General features: G+C 33.4%; 2 protein-coding genes across 5 annotated transcripts in view; both read right to left on the bottom strand.

Moving 5' to 3' along the window:
• The window catches only part of LOC108193394 (uncharacterized), a 67,474-nt gene extending 63,237 nt beyond the window's left edge, over positions 1-4,237 (bottom strand). For all 4 annotated transcript variants that reach the window (XM_064084822.1, XM_064084821.1, XM_064084819.1 and 1 more), the window contains exons 1-5: positions 4,131-4,237; positions 3,528-3,748; positions 2,608-2,743; positions 611-2,167; positions 172-245 (exon numbers count right to left, since the gene is read on the bottom strand). The gene's annotated coding sequence lies outside the window, so the exon portion shown is untranslated. The remainder of the gene's footprint in view (positions 1-171; positions 246-610; positions 2,168-2,607; positions 2,744-3,527; positions 3,749-4,130) is intronic.
• On the bottom strand, positions 2,635-16,391 carry LOC135150309 (uncharacterized). The gene is made up of 5 exons (XM_064086573.1): positions 16,020-16,391; positions 15,729-15,971; positions 13,072-14,573; positions 11,818-12,423; positions 2,635-2,743 (listed from the first exon to the last, which is right to left on the bottom strand). Exons 1-5 carry the CDS (start codon positions 16,389-16,391, stop codon positions 2,635-2,637), a joined length of 2,832 nt encoding a protein of 943 aa, XP_063942643.1.
• Between the last annotated feature and the right edge of the window lie 454 nt (positions 16,392-16,845).

The raw sequence follows: 16,845 nt of genomic DNA, 5'->3' as shown, positions 1-16,845 counted from the left end.
GTTCCCACCACAATATATGAAAAACAATTCACAACCATGCAAATGAGGTTAGTAACAGACCTTGAATGTGCAAGTTGTACTATGTATATAATGAGAACCTCAATATGAGAGCATAAAAGGTGTCTGCAATGAGGATTTGAAAGAAGAAATTTAGAAGATCAGCAGACTTACGTGGTGGTACGTCCAATTTAGTTCCCAATCTGTACAATAGATAAAGACTTTCCGCTTGAGTTTATGAACAGTATCTATGAAACACAACAAGATTCAAATCAGTATCAGAGTGAATGAGAAGAGAACCAGGAAACTTGAAACTTCAGCCCACTTTTGAGAAGCAACAGTAGCACCTATTTGGCGAATGTATTGTCTATGTTCATAAGTTAATAGTAGTCAGAATTTTCTGTCATTTCTGACCCCCAAATATGATCAATTTCGGTCATTTTCTCTCTTAATGATATTAGAGAAACCAACGTGCAAATTAAATTACGTAATTAGTTTTTAAGAAACTCATATTACATACACTCGACCTTAAACCATTGAGAAAATATAATTTATTATTTAAATATTTCCATATGCTTATAGAGTAGAAGGAGATTATTAATAAATGCAGTACAAGGAGGATTCGTGTGGTAAGGATCATTCTCCCTCGTACCATGACCATACTCAAGGATCTGAATCTTCTCCCCATCACCCTGTAATTACTAATTAGAGTCTCTTGCATTTAAAGATTAAATGCAAGAGAATGATCACAATATAAGATGTATCAGATGTAATTTCCCGAAACACGGAAGCATACCAATATAAGATAAAAGATTAAATTATTTTTGAAGTTCCACAATATATGAAAAACAAGTCACAACCATGCAAATGAGGTTAGTAACAGACCTTGAATTTGCAAGTTGTACAATGTAAATACAATTTGACAAAATGTAGCTCTAACAGTCATCGAACAATGAGTCATATTGTCATATTAATTATTAAGTGGTACCAATCATGTCATATGTACAGTTGGACAAGAATACTCCATCAGTCCTAACAAATTGAGCCACATTGTCTTATTAAGTGGTACCAAACTTGGTAACGAGTCATATTGTCATATTAGTGGTACCGATCTACTTAACTTTTTCTTGTAAATAAATTAAGCCGGAATACACTTTATAGCTTAAGCAGGACAGGGGATGCAATTAGTATACAGTTAAATAGTTGATCATACAAAATTCTTGGTATGAGTTTGCTTATTTAATATGAGATGTGGGTTTTTCTTATCCATATGAGGACAATAAAGTACTTTCTACTTCTTGAAACGTTATATTAATTTGCAGAAAGTATGCTACTAGAAATATTATGTTATAAACATGTATAATACAACATCCTATATTGTTTGCAAAGGAATAATGTGTAGAAGAGTGCTGCCGTCGTTAACTCACCATCGATACAACAAGGTTATGGCTGATTGGTAGATATGAATCATGACCAGCAGTTTGTGCCAAAACCTAATTACAAGTAAAACATTAGATGGTATTTTGGAATGTGATTCATGTGCAGAGCATTGTGTCATGAAAACCCATCGCTTTATTTAATTAGCAGTTGCAAGCACTCCCGCCCACAGAACATGTGAGATAGAAAATATAGTCACTTAGTAAAAATGAACGTTGTACAATATGTAGAAATGTTACCTGTAGAGAGGAATTTCAACGAAATTGTACAACAATACCATGGTTGGAAAAAGTCATGTCCAAGACAGTTGTGATTAGCAAGTTGCATGCTCCCCTGCCCAGGAAAATTACAAGCCGCAGTATCAAATTTGCTGAAGAATTCCATGAAAATGTGAGATAGCAAATGTAGTCACTTTGTCAAAATAAAAGTTGTACATTAATATGTAGAAATGTTACCTGTAGAGAGGAATTTCATCGAAATTGAACAACAATACCATGGTTTGAAAAAGTCATGTCCAAGAAAGTTGTCAGCTACTATAAAGTATCTAGAGGCAGATCAAAAGAAAATGGGACTTACTGATACCGTTCAATGGCCGAGGAAAATAACTGCCGCCATTTGGTGGTAGGTCCTCATGCTTGCAACTAAAGGGTATATGGACCAGAATTAAATGCTACAAGTTCCGAAACAGCATATGCAATTATGCATGTTCTTCAACCTACTCTATCTTCTGCAACTGCACAGAGTAAATTTATGTGAGAACAAGTGACAAACTCAAAGAAACTGGAAAAAGAAATAAAATGCAAAAAGGAAAACATCTCTGGGATAAACTGAAGTAGAAATATACACTGCAGGACACACTTTTAATCACTTGTTGCTCAGTCGGGTTCTGTATCTTAATCAAGACTTTTCACAGGGAGCACTTTTCCTGACCAATGTTAGTGTTTAACCAGATTACACTCAATCTCATTGGGTGACATCCATCCCCTATTCCACTTAGACCAGAATTTTCTAAAGCTTATTCAATAGATTCATGCATGCTTGACTGGCTTGTTTCCTACTCATACCAATCATAATCATTTACTAGTTCTACATTTATATTACCATGTAACGAATATAAAAGATTACTTCTCGATAAATGGTTAAAAATTTTAGTTGCTTTAAACTCATCCCAACCATCAGAGTTTCTGGTTCAGCAGATGGTTAGGGAATCTTTAGAAATGTTGCCCCTTCTTCACTACCGTCGCTATTTATATGTATAACTGCAATCTGCCCTCTGTAAGACATAACTCCTTCCGCAACATCCAAGCACCTGCATTAAGATAGAGGTTGAGTGAAAACATAATTAAAAAATCGTCAACATTAAGTCTCTGAAAACAGTTTTATGTCAATAAACTAGTTACATTTTACAGCAATAGGATAACAGCTCACTACCACATATAGCTTCAAATTCATGACCATGAAAGTTAAGAATGACAGGAAACAACAGGAACAAGAAAAATCAACAAAATACTAGAAATCAGCTTTAAATTAAGTAAACACACTTCAAATATATATGTCCTAGAAAATGCATCAGCTCCTGACTCTAAGTTCTTACATACTTCTACATGACTTGTACGTTCATAACTAGTGCATCAACAATACCAAATTATTCTTAGATTTTCAAGAAACATCTTAAAATTATGTAGTTCAAAATTACATCTGGAGACTGCTTTACACGACAAAACATTTTCCCACAAAGACTGTTCAAATTGTATTAAAATTACAACACATCGACAACTACATGAGTACATAGCAATTACGTCCACTATTCTGGTATTCTCTGGATCATCTTAGAAATATTCCCTAGAACTAACCATTGTTTAGAAGAGATTTGACTTAAATGATTCATTTTAAAGTATCATGTTCTATGCCTTGAGTGCCAGAACATTGTCAACCAAACTTCAGTCAGCCATGTATATTCTCAACTAAAATATCCTTAAGCATAATGCAAGACATGTAAAATGCTCCCATCTTTCAATCTATTAAACATCCCAACAGTAATTTGCAGGAGCATAAATAGTTACAGACACAAAGGGAAAACAAAATGATACTACCTTAGAAACAAAAGCAAATCCCGTATAAAAGGAGTATGCTGTGAAGATATTGTTGTGATTCAAAAGGATAGGATGTTTGAAAGAGCCTGAATCGCCTCAACGGGTCCGTTTAACTGTTTCATTACAACTGCCATGTCTTTCAAAGCACCATCAACTCGATCACCAACATTTATCGCAGTCCAGATAATTGAAACTGCCTTATTTCAATTTTTGTCCACCAACTGGCGATACAAAAATTAAATTATCAACTCTGATATTCCCAAACAATTACTAACAATATATTGAAGTATATATTATTTTCTGCAACAAAGAATCTAAATCAAACTCAGATTACGAGTATTTTATCATCAAAAAAGGTCAATTACACAATTACAAACACAATTCATAATTCAGATCAAACTAATCACGAAAAGAGAACTCAACACACATACATAGAATTATCTAATAAAGGCAACCCAACCGGACCTGGACTAAAATCAAGATTTACATGAACATGCATAGCAAGTAATACTCTCCTGTAATTTGATCGGAATTGCAAGAAAACAGATAACATATATAATTATATATATAACACATCAGAAACCCAATACAACCCAACCGTACCTGGACTAAAATCAAGATTTATGTGAACATGCATAGCAAGTAATACTCTCCTGTAATTTGATCGGAACTGCAAGAAAACAGATAACATACAGTTAAACCTCTTTAAAGTAATACCCCTCGGACCGGGGAAAAATATTACTTTACCGAATTTATTATTTTATCGATATAATAATATTTTATTACTTTATCGATAAAGTAATATTTTATTATTTTACCGAATTTCTATATGTTTACAAATTATAATTCATTATTTTTAGAAACAAAAATCAGTCACATGCAATAATTAATCATATGTGAAAACTAAATTCATGCATGTATATATGTATTGTAACATGTGTAGTGTACGTATACATCATACCAAGCGTGTCATCATCAAAAGAAGCACTTCAAGCAATCAACACTTTAAACAATTACTTGTTACAACATGAACAAAACATACCGGGAGTTATTTGTAGATTCATATTTTAAAAAGAACTGAAATTTGTAATTCATATACATTATATATATATATATATATATATATATATAATTCATGAATTATTACTTTACATATTACCTGGGCCTTTAATGAATTTCTAAAATTTTATTATCTTATGCTTTTAGCGAAAATATTATTTTACAACATTGGCCCAAGTTGGGACCGACAAAATTTATTACTTAAACGAGGTTATTACTTTATCGGATATTGTTTAATCGAGGTTATTACTTTATCGGATATTGTTTAATCGAGGTTTAACTGTATATATACAACACATCAGAAACCCAATAACACACATGAAGGAAGCCCACCACAAACTATCTAGTTTCATCAAAAATTAAAGCAAAACACATTCAGATACCCATATAACCACAAACAGAGACGTCAAATATTCATACATAAATCCCAATAAAAAATTATATGACCACAAATTAAAAACATCAAAACCCATAAAACAAACTTTTATATTAACAGAGCATGTTCAAGATTCGACCCCACAAAACACAAATCTATAAATCTTTTTTTCTTCAAACTCTGACGAATTAACAATTAAGATTTACAACAAGAAATCGACAAATTAAATAATGATAGAGAAAAATTACAGCTCTCTCATGTAAACTCTCTGTAGCCCCCTCTCTCCCTCATGCAAACTCTCTGTAACCCCCTCTCTCTCTCATGCAAACTCTCTGTAACCTCCTCTCTCTCTAACTTTCACTCTAACTCAATCTCTCTCTCTCTGACTCTGTCTGTGATCTAATGCCTCTAACTCCCTCTCTGTATGTCTCTGACTCTAACTCGCTCTCTCTCTCTCTCTCTCTCTCTCTCTCTCTCTAACTCTGACCCTCTCTCTATAACTCTCTCTAACCCTCTCTCTACAACTCTCTCTAACCCTCTCTCTATAACTCAATCTCTCTCTTTGTCTCTAATTTATACCTCTCTGGCTCTCTCCCTCTATGCCTCTATGTTTCTAATTTTCCATTTCAAAAAGCCGTGTTCAATTTATAGGTTAGGGGTAACGGTCCTGATTCCTGAAAGTCACGCTAGTTAATTTGAGTGTAGGCATAATTAATAATATGTTCCTGAAAATTGCACGTTGGATTAAAAATTTAAAATGACCTTGACTGTCACAAAACGTAACTTAAAAATTCCGTTTATTCTAAAACACTACTTTCATTGGAGTTTATATTTTTTTTTTATAAAAAAAATAAGACTGCGTCTAACGTTTCCATCACTGCCTTAAATTTACAAAACATAAAACGTGGCTTAAGCTAACGTTTTAGCCATTTTTGAAATTTTTAAGAGATTCTAAAAAATCTTGCAACCAACTTGTGTTTAAAAGGTGTTTTGCTTCAAAAACACACTTTAAGCTGCGTTTTACCTCCAAAACGCAACTTAAAGTTGAGTTTTGAATATATTTTTTTTAATTAATTTAATTTCGAAAATAAATAAATGATTCTAAAACTCAAATATGAACCCTAAAATATTAAAAACTATTAATCATTATTTTTAAGATTAATTTTGTAATTTGGTTAGTCGGCCCTAAAACCTCGCATTAATTAGGTTTCAGGGCTTGAAGGCCCTAAACCCCCTCTCCTAAATCCTAAACCATCGGGTAATTTAATTTCAAGTATAAATAAATTATTCTAAAACCCAAAAATGAACCCTAAAATATTAAAAACTATTAATGTACAAGCATTATTGCCCGTGTTACACATACTATTGATTTAAAAATTTTGTTTTAGAGTTTTTGTCTTATATTTTTGTAAAATAATATCTCAAAAAGTTCATTAGTTATTCCTAATCTTCAGTTTCAAAATAAATACTACTTTCCAACAATACTGATACCTAAAACTTAAATTTTGATCATGAAAAGTAATATTTTATACCTAACATGTGATTTGTTTATTTATTTTTTTGAAAAAAAATAAACATGTGGCTTATATATAACATGAAGCTCAGTCCTCGTATATCAAAAGAAAATCATTTTTTGTAAAATTTTAGTGATAATTTTAATACATCTCATATATATAATGTTGCATGATAATACCTAAATATGATAACAAAATAATATTAACAACGAAGTGAAATTAAAATAATACTAAATCAACCGAGTCTTGATAAGATAATTTAGTTTCAATACAAGAATTTCAATAATTCTGCAATAGTAGTCAAATTTCATAAATTTTAGACATGCTCTAAAGAATCAACACAGCTACAATATTAAAAATAAAGTCGCTAACTTGAGAAGTAAATTGCATATTGATTATAACTGCTTTAATCTTCAATCTTTTAGTCCTGCAAATATAAAACTTCCCCTTGTTAGATATAATACTGCAAATATAAGTGATGTTTTGGTACAAAGAAGTACATAATTTATTCATTATTACTTCTCGTTCTTGCTTAATTTTCTTGTTCGACAACTGTTTCTTGATCTCATCAAATTCTCTCTCATGTTTCTCAATGTTTAATCGGGTCATATTTGATGATTTTCCAGTCCCAGGGGTGCTAGTCCCATACTCCGACTCAAAAACCTAAAATAAAATTTGAAAATTTATTTTTAATTATAATTTCAAGGAAATACAATTTCTCTTGAGAATAAATTACCTCGCTCAAATTCATAGACGTAAAGTTCGAATTGAAAACTTCGCTTCTATACTTAAAATCACATACATCTGAAGCATAGTATATAGAACTGTCGTTCAAAATATTTTCTTTGTTCAAAACAATGTTTGATGTGTACTCTTTCCCGATAATATTTTTATACGATCAGGAAAATCATTACATGTTCCTTCATTCTTACTCACTCCTGCCATCAATTTTGGGATAGTAGTGCCCACCAGTCTCTCATGGCTTTATCAAGAAGAACAATATTACATGCTTCTATATGATCCTCAGCTAAAATGCATAACCTGTATATGTTCAAATATTTTATATACACGTATAAATATCCAATTACATAATAAAATAATTAAAAAAAATATATAACAATTGCTCAAGATGAATATTTTAATTCTGAACTAATTATGCTTCAGAAACTTTTTTTTATATGTTTAGTGAAATAAAAATTAAAACCTCTTTAGTTAAAGATATATACAAACTTGGAAAAATTATTTGCAATAAGTATTTTATAAAAATATTTCATTTTGATGTGGGAAAAAAAAGTTTATTTGTAAAAAAACAAGTTAATATTTTTATATACAAAATTTTTATAAATTTAAATTGTTATTTTAATTTTTTAATATATATTTGGTAGTTAAACTATTTGCAATAAGTATTTTGTAAGAATAAGTATAAGTGGATATTTCAATAAGTATTTAATATAGATTTTTTACTGTAATATATGATCTATTCTAATGTTAAAAGGTAAGAATAAATCATATATTATAGTAAAAAAATCTACATTAAATACTTATTGGAATATCCACTTATATTTTAAGCAAATTTGTTATAAACAATCCATTTATTTAGCTTATCGTAACTAATTAAAATAATTTAAATCTAATTATAATAGATCATATATTACAGTAAAAAATGTAAGAATATGTGGCGCCCTCCAAACCCGGGTCAGAAGTTTGGGGTCCACACCATAACATAAACCTGTAATTAATAATATAATATATGCAGTGACCCTTAACTGTCCATGGATCGCAACAGGTTAAAGTATAAAACAAGCCACAATCTAACTTTAATTATTACAAACCCAAATCCCAAATATAAATTCAATTCTTACAATCTTACATAATATTCGTATCTCGAAACTCAAACTAGTACATATATCACAAGCCAAGTGCTGCTGATAGCTTCCTCCGTCTCTCAACCTGGAATCCTGGCCTTACCACTAGCCTGAGGGTCATCGCTACCAACCTTCTCCGCTTTCACTGGAAAGAACATAGAGTTTCGCAAGAGTGAGCTAACAAGCTCAGCAAGTATAACAATATCCATGTAAACATTTATCAAAAGGTGATGGAAATCAGTATTTAAGAGAATCAATCTCAATATCAAAGTTTCTTTTTAGAATTTCAATTAGAATTGGATATTAATTTTATTTTTAAAAACCAAAGGTTAGGCTGCTGATCAGTCAGACACTAACCCCGAGCAGGCCCCGCCATGCTCGTTTACTGGATCCAAGGCACACATTGGCCTAAAGCGACCACTCATCTGGTCTGACCATTCATTTGGTCCATTTAAAAAAAAACTATCCAATTCTATTATAAATCAGGATGAATAACAAAATAATGCAATAAACAGAATCATTAAGAATATGATTAAACTTTGAAGCAGAAACAAAGTTCAATTCATAAGCATCTTCACGATATTCTAAAATAAGAATCAGGAATAATTTCCACGAGTCAAGGGATCATATATAGCATATCTGGATTTCAAGTGAAACAATAGTCATGGTTTACAAGGAAGAAGGTTTCTGGTTTTATTGAAGGATTTACGTGTCAAAGGGGTTTTCAGGTCCAAAGAAATTAGGTTGTAGAAAAGAAATAAAAATTTTAGAGTGTATGGTATTTCATATATATATAATTGACTTCCAGTCAATTGGTTTGAATATCAAGGGTGTGCCAAAACAATTGAAATGGGGTTTATAGGGTATTTATTCAAAAATCTCAAGGTTTGAAGGTTTACAATTGAATAAGGTTTCGAAATAGGTATCAAAGAGTCAAATGAATAGTTCAAGTATCAATGGATGAATAGTCCAAGTGGTAGTTAAAGAATCTGGTTGATGGTTCAAGAATCAATGAATTAAACAATTCATGATATAGCTCAATAGGTCTCATAAGTGAATTAGAAGGCTCACAAAGCAATCACATTAAGGATCATATATATAATTGAAGGAAAGTATCAGGGAAACTTGCCTTATACTGGCGATTTCACATTTCAATAGCTCCTGCTCGATAAACTATACTATATCCACTTGCTTTCCCTTTTATTACGCCTCGCTTCTCTGCTAATCATCACAACTAATTATCAATATGTGATCTCATACTATTCTCATCATCCTTTATTCGAAACGAGCTTCTATCTACCCTTCGTTTCACCCAAATCCGATTTACGGATCAGAAGATATGTCAAAAACAATTTTATACCAATCACGTAAACACATAACATGTCAATTAGATAGCACATAGCACATATCACATAAAATATTTAATACAATATATTTTTCAAAAGAAGTTTGAAGTCAAACGGATTTTTCTGGTATTTATTATGAATTTTTAAACATTTTTCAGAATTAAAACGGTCAAAGAATCATTTTATAAATAAATAATCCATTTCTGGATACTCGAAAACAAGTCCGAAATCATTTGAAATCAATTAACGAGCTTCAATCATATTTTAAAACAATATTTTAAAGCTCGAAACTATTTTTCGGAACTTTAAAATCATTTGAAAATATTTAAAATAATTAAATCTAATTAATAAATCAATTAAAATCAATTAATAATTAATTAAAACAATTAATCAATTAATAATTAAATTAATTGATTAATTATAATAATTAATTACTAATTAAAATTAATTAATAAATTAAATCAGATTTATTTTTGAATTAATAAATAATTAAAAACAATTTTTGAAATTAAAAATAAATGATTTTCGAAATTAAATTTAAATAAATAAAACTTTTGAAAGATTTTGAAAGTTCAAGGTTTAAATCGCAAGAAATCAAACTACAGTACCACCACTTCATCGTTTTCGTAACTCCGGGTACCAAAATGTAATTTCGGCCGCCGGCCGACTGTAATTCGCCGGAGACGGTGTCTCTGGCCACCTCCGGCTACCAGAATGTGCAGATATGCACTCGACGCTACCAGGAACCTATTACTGTGCTTAGAACTTGCAGATACTCAAAGAAACGGCCGGAATCGAGGAAGAACAGTCCGCCGCCGGCGGACTGTTTTCCGGATTCCGATGGCTCGATTTGGGCTCCCACACGACTTTTACATACTCGTACAAGCTCACAACATCGAGACAAACAACATGGTAACCTCAAAACATGCCCAGATTCAACACACAACAAACCCCCAATTTTCAATTCAAAACATTCATAGCTCTCAAGAACCCTAATTCCTAATTTCGAAGATTAAACCTTAAATTACACATGTTATTGAACTCCAAATCAAGCATATGATATACCAAAATGATCAGGAGAACATTATCTACAACATACAATCATCAAAACACCTAAACAACTTCAAAATCAAAAATCTCTAATTTAAATTAAATGGCTTCGAATTTAAAACCTTAAATCTCTCCTCACCTGCGAATTTCTTGATGTTTTTGATGACAAAATCAGATTCTACTCCTCAAAACCTTCGATTTGAGTACTTGAACGCCAAAATCGGAGTCCGATAACACTTCCAAATCCTTGTTTGAATCTCAAGAACGCGATAAACTCTCTCGGGAATTTCTCGGTTTTAACTAGTTTTATGATTTTCGTAATGAAATAAAGTACAGTTAAGCATATTTATACTTATGAATAATTAGTACCCCTTTGGATCATATATGGCATGAAAATACAATGTTTAATAGCTTTATACTAATAAAACGGGTTCAATCGGTACCGGTTTTCGAGATAATCATCAAAACGGGGCTTTTTAATCCGTCATTAATACGCGGGTCCCACCGTCATTATGACAAGATAAGGATGAGAATAAAATATTGTATTTCACGTTTACCGAGACAACTAGATAATTATCTAATACCGAAAAACTCCGCCGGACCGGCTTCGGAACAAACCGTACTCCGGATCGAAAAAGTCAAAACATGAAAAGTGTCCGGAATGTTCAAATTAAGCTAAAGGTGAGTTTTGTTGAAATTTTCGGGAAGTAAAATCTCGGTACCGTTGTAGGTTGACGGTTTTTGAAGAAAGCAAAATAATTAATAATTAATTAAAATATACATAATTAAATCCGTAAATCAAATATAAAATCATCGGACAATACATAAATCGATATGAACATATCTAAATAAACTATATTTTGTACTGAACATATAAAAATTGATATTCCTCAAATTTAATCAGAAATACATAACTAAATTAATATAACAGGAACCAATTAATTCACAAAAATTCACATAAAATTCATATAATATTCATTAATCATTCAAATAATTACACGAATAATCCCAGATGTTACATCCTTCCCCCCTTAAAAGGATTCTGTCCTCAGAATCACTTAAGTAAACAAATGAGGGTACTTTTCACGCATATCACTTTCTAACTCCCAGGTTGACTCTTCAACCTTTGGGTTTCTCCACAATACTCTTACTAAGTTAACTACTTTGTTTCTTAACACCTTCTCTTTTCTATCTAAAATTTCCACTGGCATTTCTACATACGATAAATCCGTCTCGAGTTCTACCGGCTCATATTCTATTACATGCTTTGAATCTGGATTATACTTCTTGAGCATCGATACATGAAAGACGTTATGAATGTGCTCCATTTGCGGGGGTAACGCCAATTCGTACGCTACTTTGCCTACACGTCTCAAGATTTCAAATGGCCTGATATATCGGGGACTTAACTTGCCTTTCTTTCCGAATCTGGATAACCCTTTCCATGGTGACACCTTCAGTAACACTGCTTCTCCGTCTTCAAATTCTACGTCCTTCCGGAATTGATCTGCATAATTTCGTTGACGACTCTGTGCTGCAATTAGTCGTTTCTGAATGATTTCAACGACTTCCTTTGTTTGCTGTACTAATTCCGGTCCAAGTATCTTGCGTTCTCCGACTTCATCCCAATATACTGGTGATCGACATTTGCGTCCGTAAAGAGCTTCATAAGGAGGCATCCCAATACTTGCGTGATAACTATTATTGTATGCAAATTCCACTAAAGGTAGATGCTCGTCCCAATTGCCTTTGAAATCGATTGCACAAACACGTAGCATGTCCTCGATCGTCTGAATCGCTCTCTCACTTTGGCCGTCTGTTTGTGGATGATATGCCGTACTCATATTCAATTTAGTGCCCAAGCATTCCTGAAAACTTTTCCAAAATCTCGAATTAAATCTTGGATCTCTATCCGATACAATGGATACGGGGACTCCATGACGAACTACAATCTCTTTCAGGTACATATGAACTAATTTATCCAACGAGAATCTCTCATTGATCGGAAGAAAATGCGCTGACTTGGTTAGTCTATCCACTATAACCCAAATGGCATCATGGTTTGCTTTGGTCCTTGGCAATCCTACAATAAAATCCATAGCGATATGTTCCCACTTCCATTCTGGAATCTCTAAAGGTTGCAATAATCCACTTGGTCTTTGGTGTTCTGCTTTCACTCTTTGACACGTATAGCATTTACTCACCCATTCTGCAATCTCTCTTTTCATATCTGGCCACCAATAGTTCTCCTTTAAATCTCTATACATCTTAGTGCTGCCTGGATGAATTGAATATTTGGAATTGTGTGCTTCCTGCAATATGTCATTCTTTAACTCTGTCACTGGTGGAATCCATATCCTGGAAGAAAATCTAAGAATCCCTTGATCATCTTTCTGTGTACATAACTCTTCTCCCACCAACTTGTTTACATCCTGATCCATTACCTCTTCCTGGCACTTCTTAATCTTCTCTAATAGCTCTGGTTGGAAGGTTATGGTATACAATGCTGTCTTTGATGGTTCATGAATTCTTACCTCGATTTCCAACTTTTGAAACTCCTTATATAACTCCTCTGGCACAGTCAATACATTTAATCTTTCCTTTCTACTTAAAGCATCTGCTACAACATTAGCTTTTCCTGGATGATACTTAATCGTACAATCATAATCCTTAATCAACTCTAGCCATCTCCTTTGTCTCATGTTCAGCTCTTTCTGAGTAAAGATGTACTTTAAACTTTTATGGTCTGTATAAATCTCACATCTTTCTCCATACAGATAATGTCTCCATATTTTCAATGCAAATACAATAGCTGCTAACTCCAGGTCGTGAGTGGGGTACTTTCGTTCATGAGGTTTAAGTTGTCTAGACGCATACGCAATAACTTTATCATGCTGCATCAATACACATCCTAATCCTTTATACGAGGCATCACTATAAATCACAAAATTCCCTTGATCATCTGGAAGAGACAACACTGGTGCTGACACTAATCTCTTCTTCAATTCCTGAAAACTTTCCTCACACTTCTCATTCCATATGAACTTCTCATTCTTTCTAGTTAACTTAGTCAGTGGGGTTGCAATTCTTGAGAAATCCTGTACAAATCTTCTATAATAACCTGCTAACCCCAAGAAACTCCTGATCTCTGTGGGGGTCTTTGGTCTTTCCCAATTCATTATAGCTTCAATCTTTGCTGGATCTACCTTGATTCCATCACGACTCACTATGTGTCCTAGAAATTGAACTTCTTGTAACCAAAATTCACATTTAGAAAACTTTGCATACAATTTCTCCTTTCTTAATATCTCTAAAGCTGTTCTCAAATGTTCTGCATGCTCCTCAGCTGTCTTAGAATATATCAGAATATCATCTATAAAAACAATCACAAACTTGTCCAAATACTTCTTAAAGACTCTATTCATTAAGTCCATAAAAGCTGCTGGTGCATTCGTTAATCCAAAAGCCATCACTAAAAATTCATAGTGACCATACCTCGTTCTAAAAGCTGTCTTAGGTATATCCTCAGATTTGATTTTGAGCTGATGGTATCCCGACCTAAGGTCAATCTTAGAAAAATACTCTGCTCCTTTCAACTGGTCAAACAAGTCGTCAATACGAGGTAAAGGATATTTATTCTTAATAGTAAGCTTATTAAGCTCTCTGTAATCTATACATAACCTCATACTTCCATCCTTCTTCTTTACAAACAATACTGGTGCTCCCCATGGGGATACACTAGGTCTAATCACTCCTTTCTCCAATAACTCTTGTAATTGTTTTGCCAATTCTTTCATCTCTACCGGTGCCATCCTATACGGGGCTTTGGATATTGGCTCCGTTCCAGGTGCTAAATCGATTGCAAATTCTATTTCTCTATCTGGAGGAAGTCCTGGTAACTCATCCGGAAACACGTCTGGAAATTCATTCACTACAGGAATATTTTCAAGTTTTACTGGTTCTTGACTTTTATCAATTACATAAGCAATATAGGCTTCGCATCCTTGTCGTAACATCCTCCTTGCTTGGATCATGGTTAAAAATTTCTTTACTTGCTTTTGTCCTCTAAACGTTATTACCTTGTTATCTGGTGATATCAATATTACCTTCTTATTTTTACAATCTATCTGCGCACTATGTTTAGACAACCAATCCATCCCTAGGATTACATCAAACTCCCCCAACTTGAAAGGTATCAAGTCGGCACAAAACTTATTCCCTAAAATCTCAATTTCACAATCAGGGCAAACTCGATTAACAGATATACGATCCTGATTAGCTAGTTCTACATTCATAACCTCATTCAACAATTCAACCGGACAATTCAACTTATCAACAAAAGCTTGAGAAATAAATGATCTAGTGGCTCCAGAATCAATTAATACCTTGGCATTTATAGAGTTTACATTAAGCGTACCTGTCACCACATCGGCATCCTGAATAGCATCCTTCACTGACATATCCAAGACTCTTGCCCTAGGAGATTCATTCACTTCTGGAACAGTTCCCATGATTCTAAGTGCATTGCTAACAGGGGCTGGTGTCTTGCAGTCCTTAGCCATATGTCCTGGCTTTCCACATTTAAAACATGTATATCCTATGGCTGGAATCTTACTTGTTGAGCCTCTATTGGTCTGATCCTTTATTACTGGCTGGTTCTGACATTCTCTAGAGTAGTGTCCTTTCTGATTGCATCTAAAACATACCACATTCAGTTTATTACATACTCCTCCATGTCTCTTGCCACACGTTTGACATTCTGGCATTGAAGACCTTTGTTGATTGGCCTGACTTCCCGTAAGAAAACGTCCTCCTTGTCCACCACTGCCTATTTTCTTAAAGTTAGGATTTCCTCCTGCTTGAAACTTCCCTTTCTTCTGGAACTTCCCTTGATGGGTTGATCCTCCTCTATTGTCTGGCTTTCTCTTCTTATCCTCCTTAGACTTCTGAAACAACTCATTCTCAGCCTCCGCAATCATTGCTTTCTCAACCACTGCCGCATACGTCTCTAATTGCAAAATAGCTAACTTGCTTCTAATCCAAGGCTTCAGACCTTGTTGGAACCTTTTTGCTTTCTGCCTATCTGTCTCTACATAAGTTGGCACAAACCTAGCCAATTCCGCAAACTTATTCTCATATTCAACCACAGACATATTTCCTTGTTTCAGCTCTAAAAAGTTCAACTCCATTTGATCTTGAAGAAACCTAGGAAAATACTTCTCTAAAAACAATTCCTTAAACCTCTCCCAAGGCATCTCAACTGTACCTTCCATATTCTTCACAGATTCCCACCAATACGTTGCTTCATTCTTTAAGTAATGACTGGCAAACTTTGTTTTCTGCTCCTCACTTGCTGGAACTAATTCGAAACACTTCTCCATTTCTTTTAACCATGTTTGGGCTGCAACAGGATCTGCTGAGCCCTTAAACTCTGGGGGATTAACTGCCTGAAAAGTTTTAAAAATTACCCTAGGATTCTCTTGATGTTGCTGTTGTCGGGTAAGATGAGCAGTTTGTTGAGCCAAAATTTGAATAAGTTGGGCCACAGCAGAATCTACTGGGCCTATGTTGACATTCTGGTTATCATTGTTATCATTGATGCTGTTGGTGCCTTCAGGATCACTGTTGGCACGAGTATGTCTTGTTGGAATCATTCTGTAAAGAAGAAACAATTTACTTAGTCGTTTTAAATCAAATTCTCTTTTATAAAAAGTTTTTAAGAAAACAGAATTATACATTTTTGAAAACATTTTTAAGATTGTTTAACTAAATAAATTGCATGCTTCTTTACAAAATGTAAAACATTAAAAGAAAGGTTGCAATATTAGCACAAGAGTTTATGATCGGTACTGAAAGTAAAGTAAAGCAAAGTAGAACAAGTGCGATAAAGTAAAGGACAAGACTGTAAAGTAAAAGATGCTGATATATATAAGTCAGTGCTAAGGATACAAGCGTCAAGCGCTTCATCAAAAGTAAAGTACAACAACAGCAACAACAAGGCTATCCAGTCAACTCAGCTAATCTATATATACATGTCAAAATCGGCTGATGACCATAACAACATACACATCCGCTGACCAGCTCCGCTAGTCTATATACATGACAAAA

The sequence above is a fragment of the Daucus carota genome, chromosome 1 (assembly GCF_001625215.2).
Source record: "Daucus carota subsp. sativus chromosome 1, DH1 v3.0, whole genome shotgun sequence".
In the NCBI taxonomy this organism is placed as follows: Eukaryota; Viridiplantae; Streptophyta; class Magnoliopsida; order Apiales; family Apiaceae; genus Daucus; species Daucus carota.
Note: the sequence above shows the minus strand (reverse complement) of the source record. Positions and strands in the feature narration are given on the sequence as shown.

What these genes read in the sequence shown, in the direction of transcription:
- LOC135150309 (XM_064086573.1), bottom strand. Translation starts at nt 16,391, where the DNA reads ATGATTCCAACAAGACATACTCGTGCCAACAGTGATCCTGAAGGCACC. An exon ending in TAGAGACGTATGCGGCAGTG is followed by an intron (nt 14,574 to 15,728) that starts GTTGAGAAAGCA and finishes CCTGGAACGGAG; the next exon opens with CCAATATCCAAAGCCCCGTA. An exon ending in GAAAGTGATATGCGTGAAAA is followed by an intron (nt 2,744 to 11,817) that starts GTACCCTCATTT and finishes ATCTTAATGCAG; the next exon opens with GTGCTTGGATGTTGCGGAAG.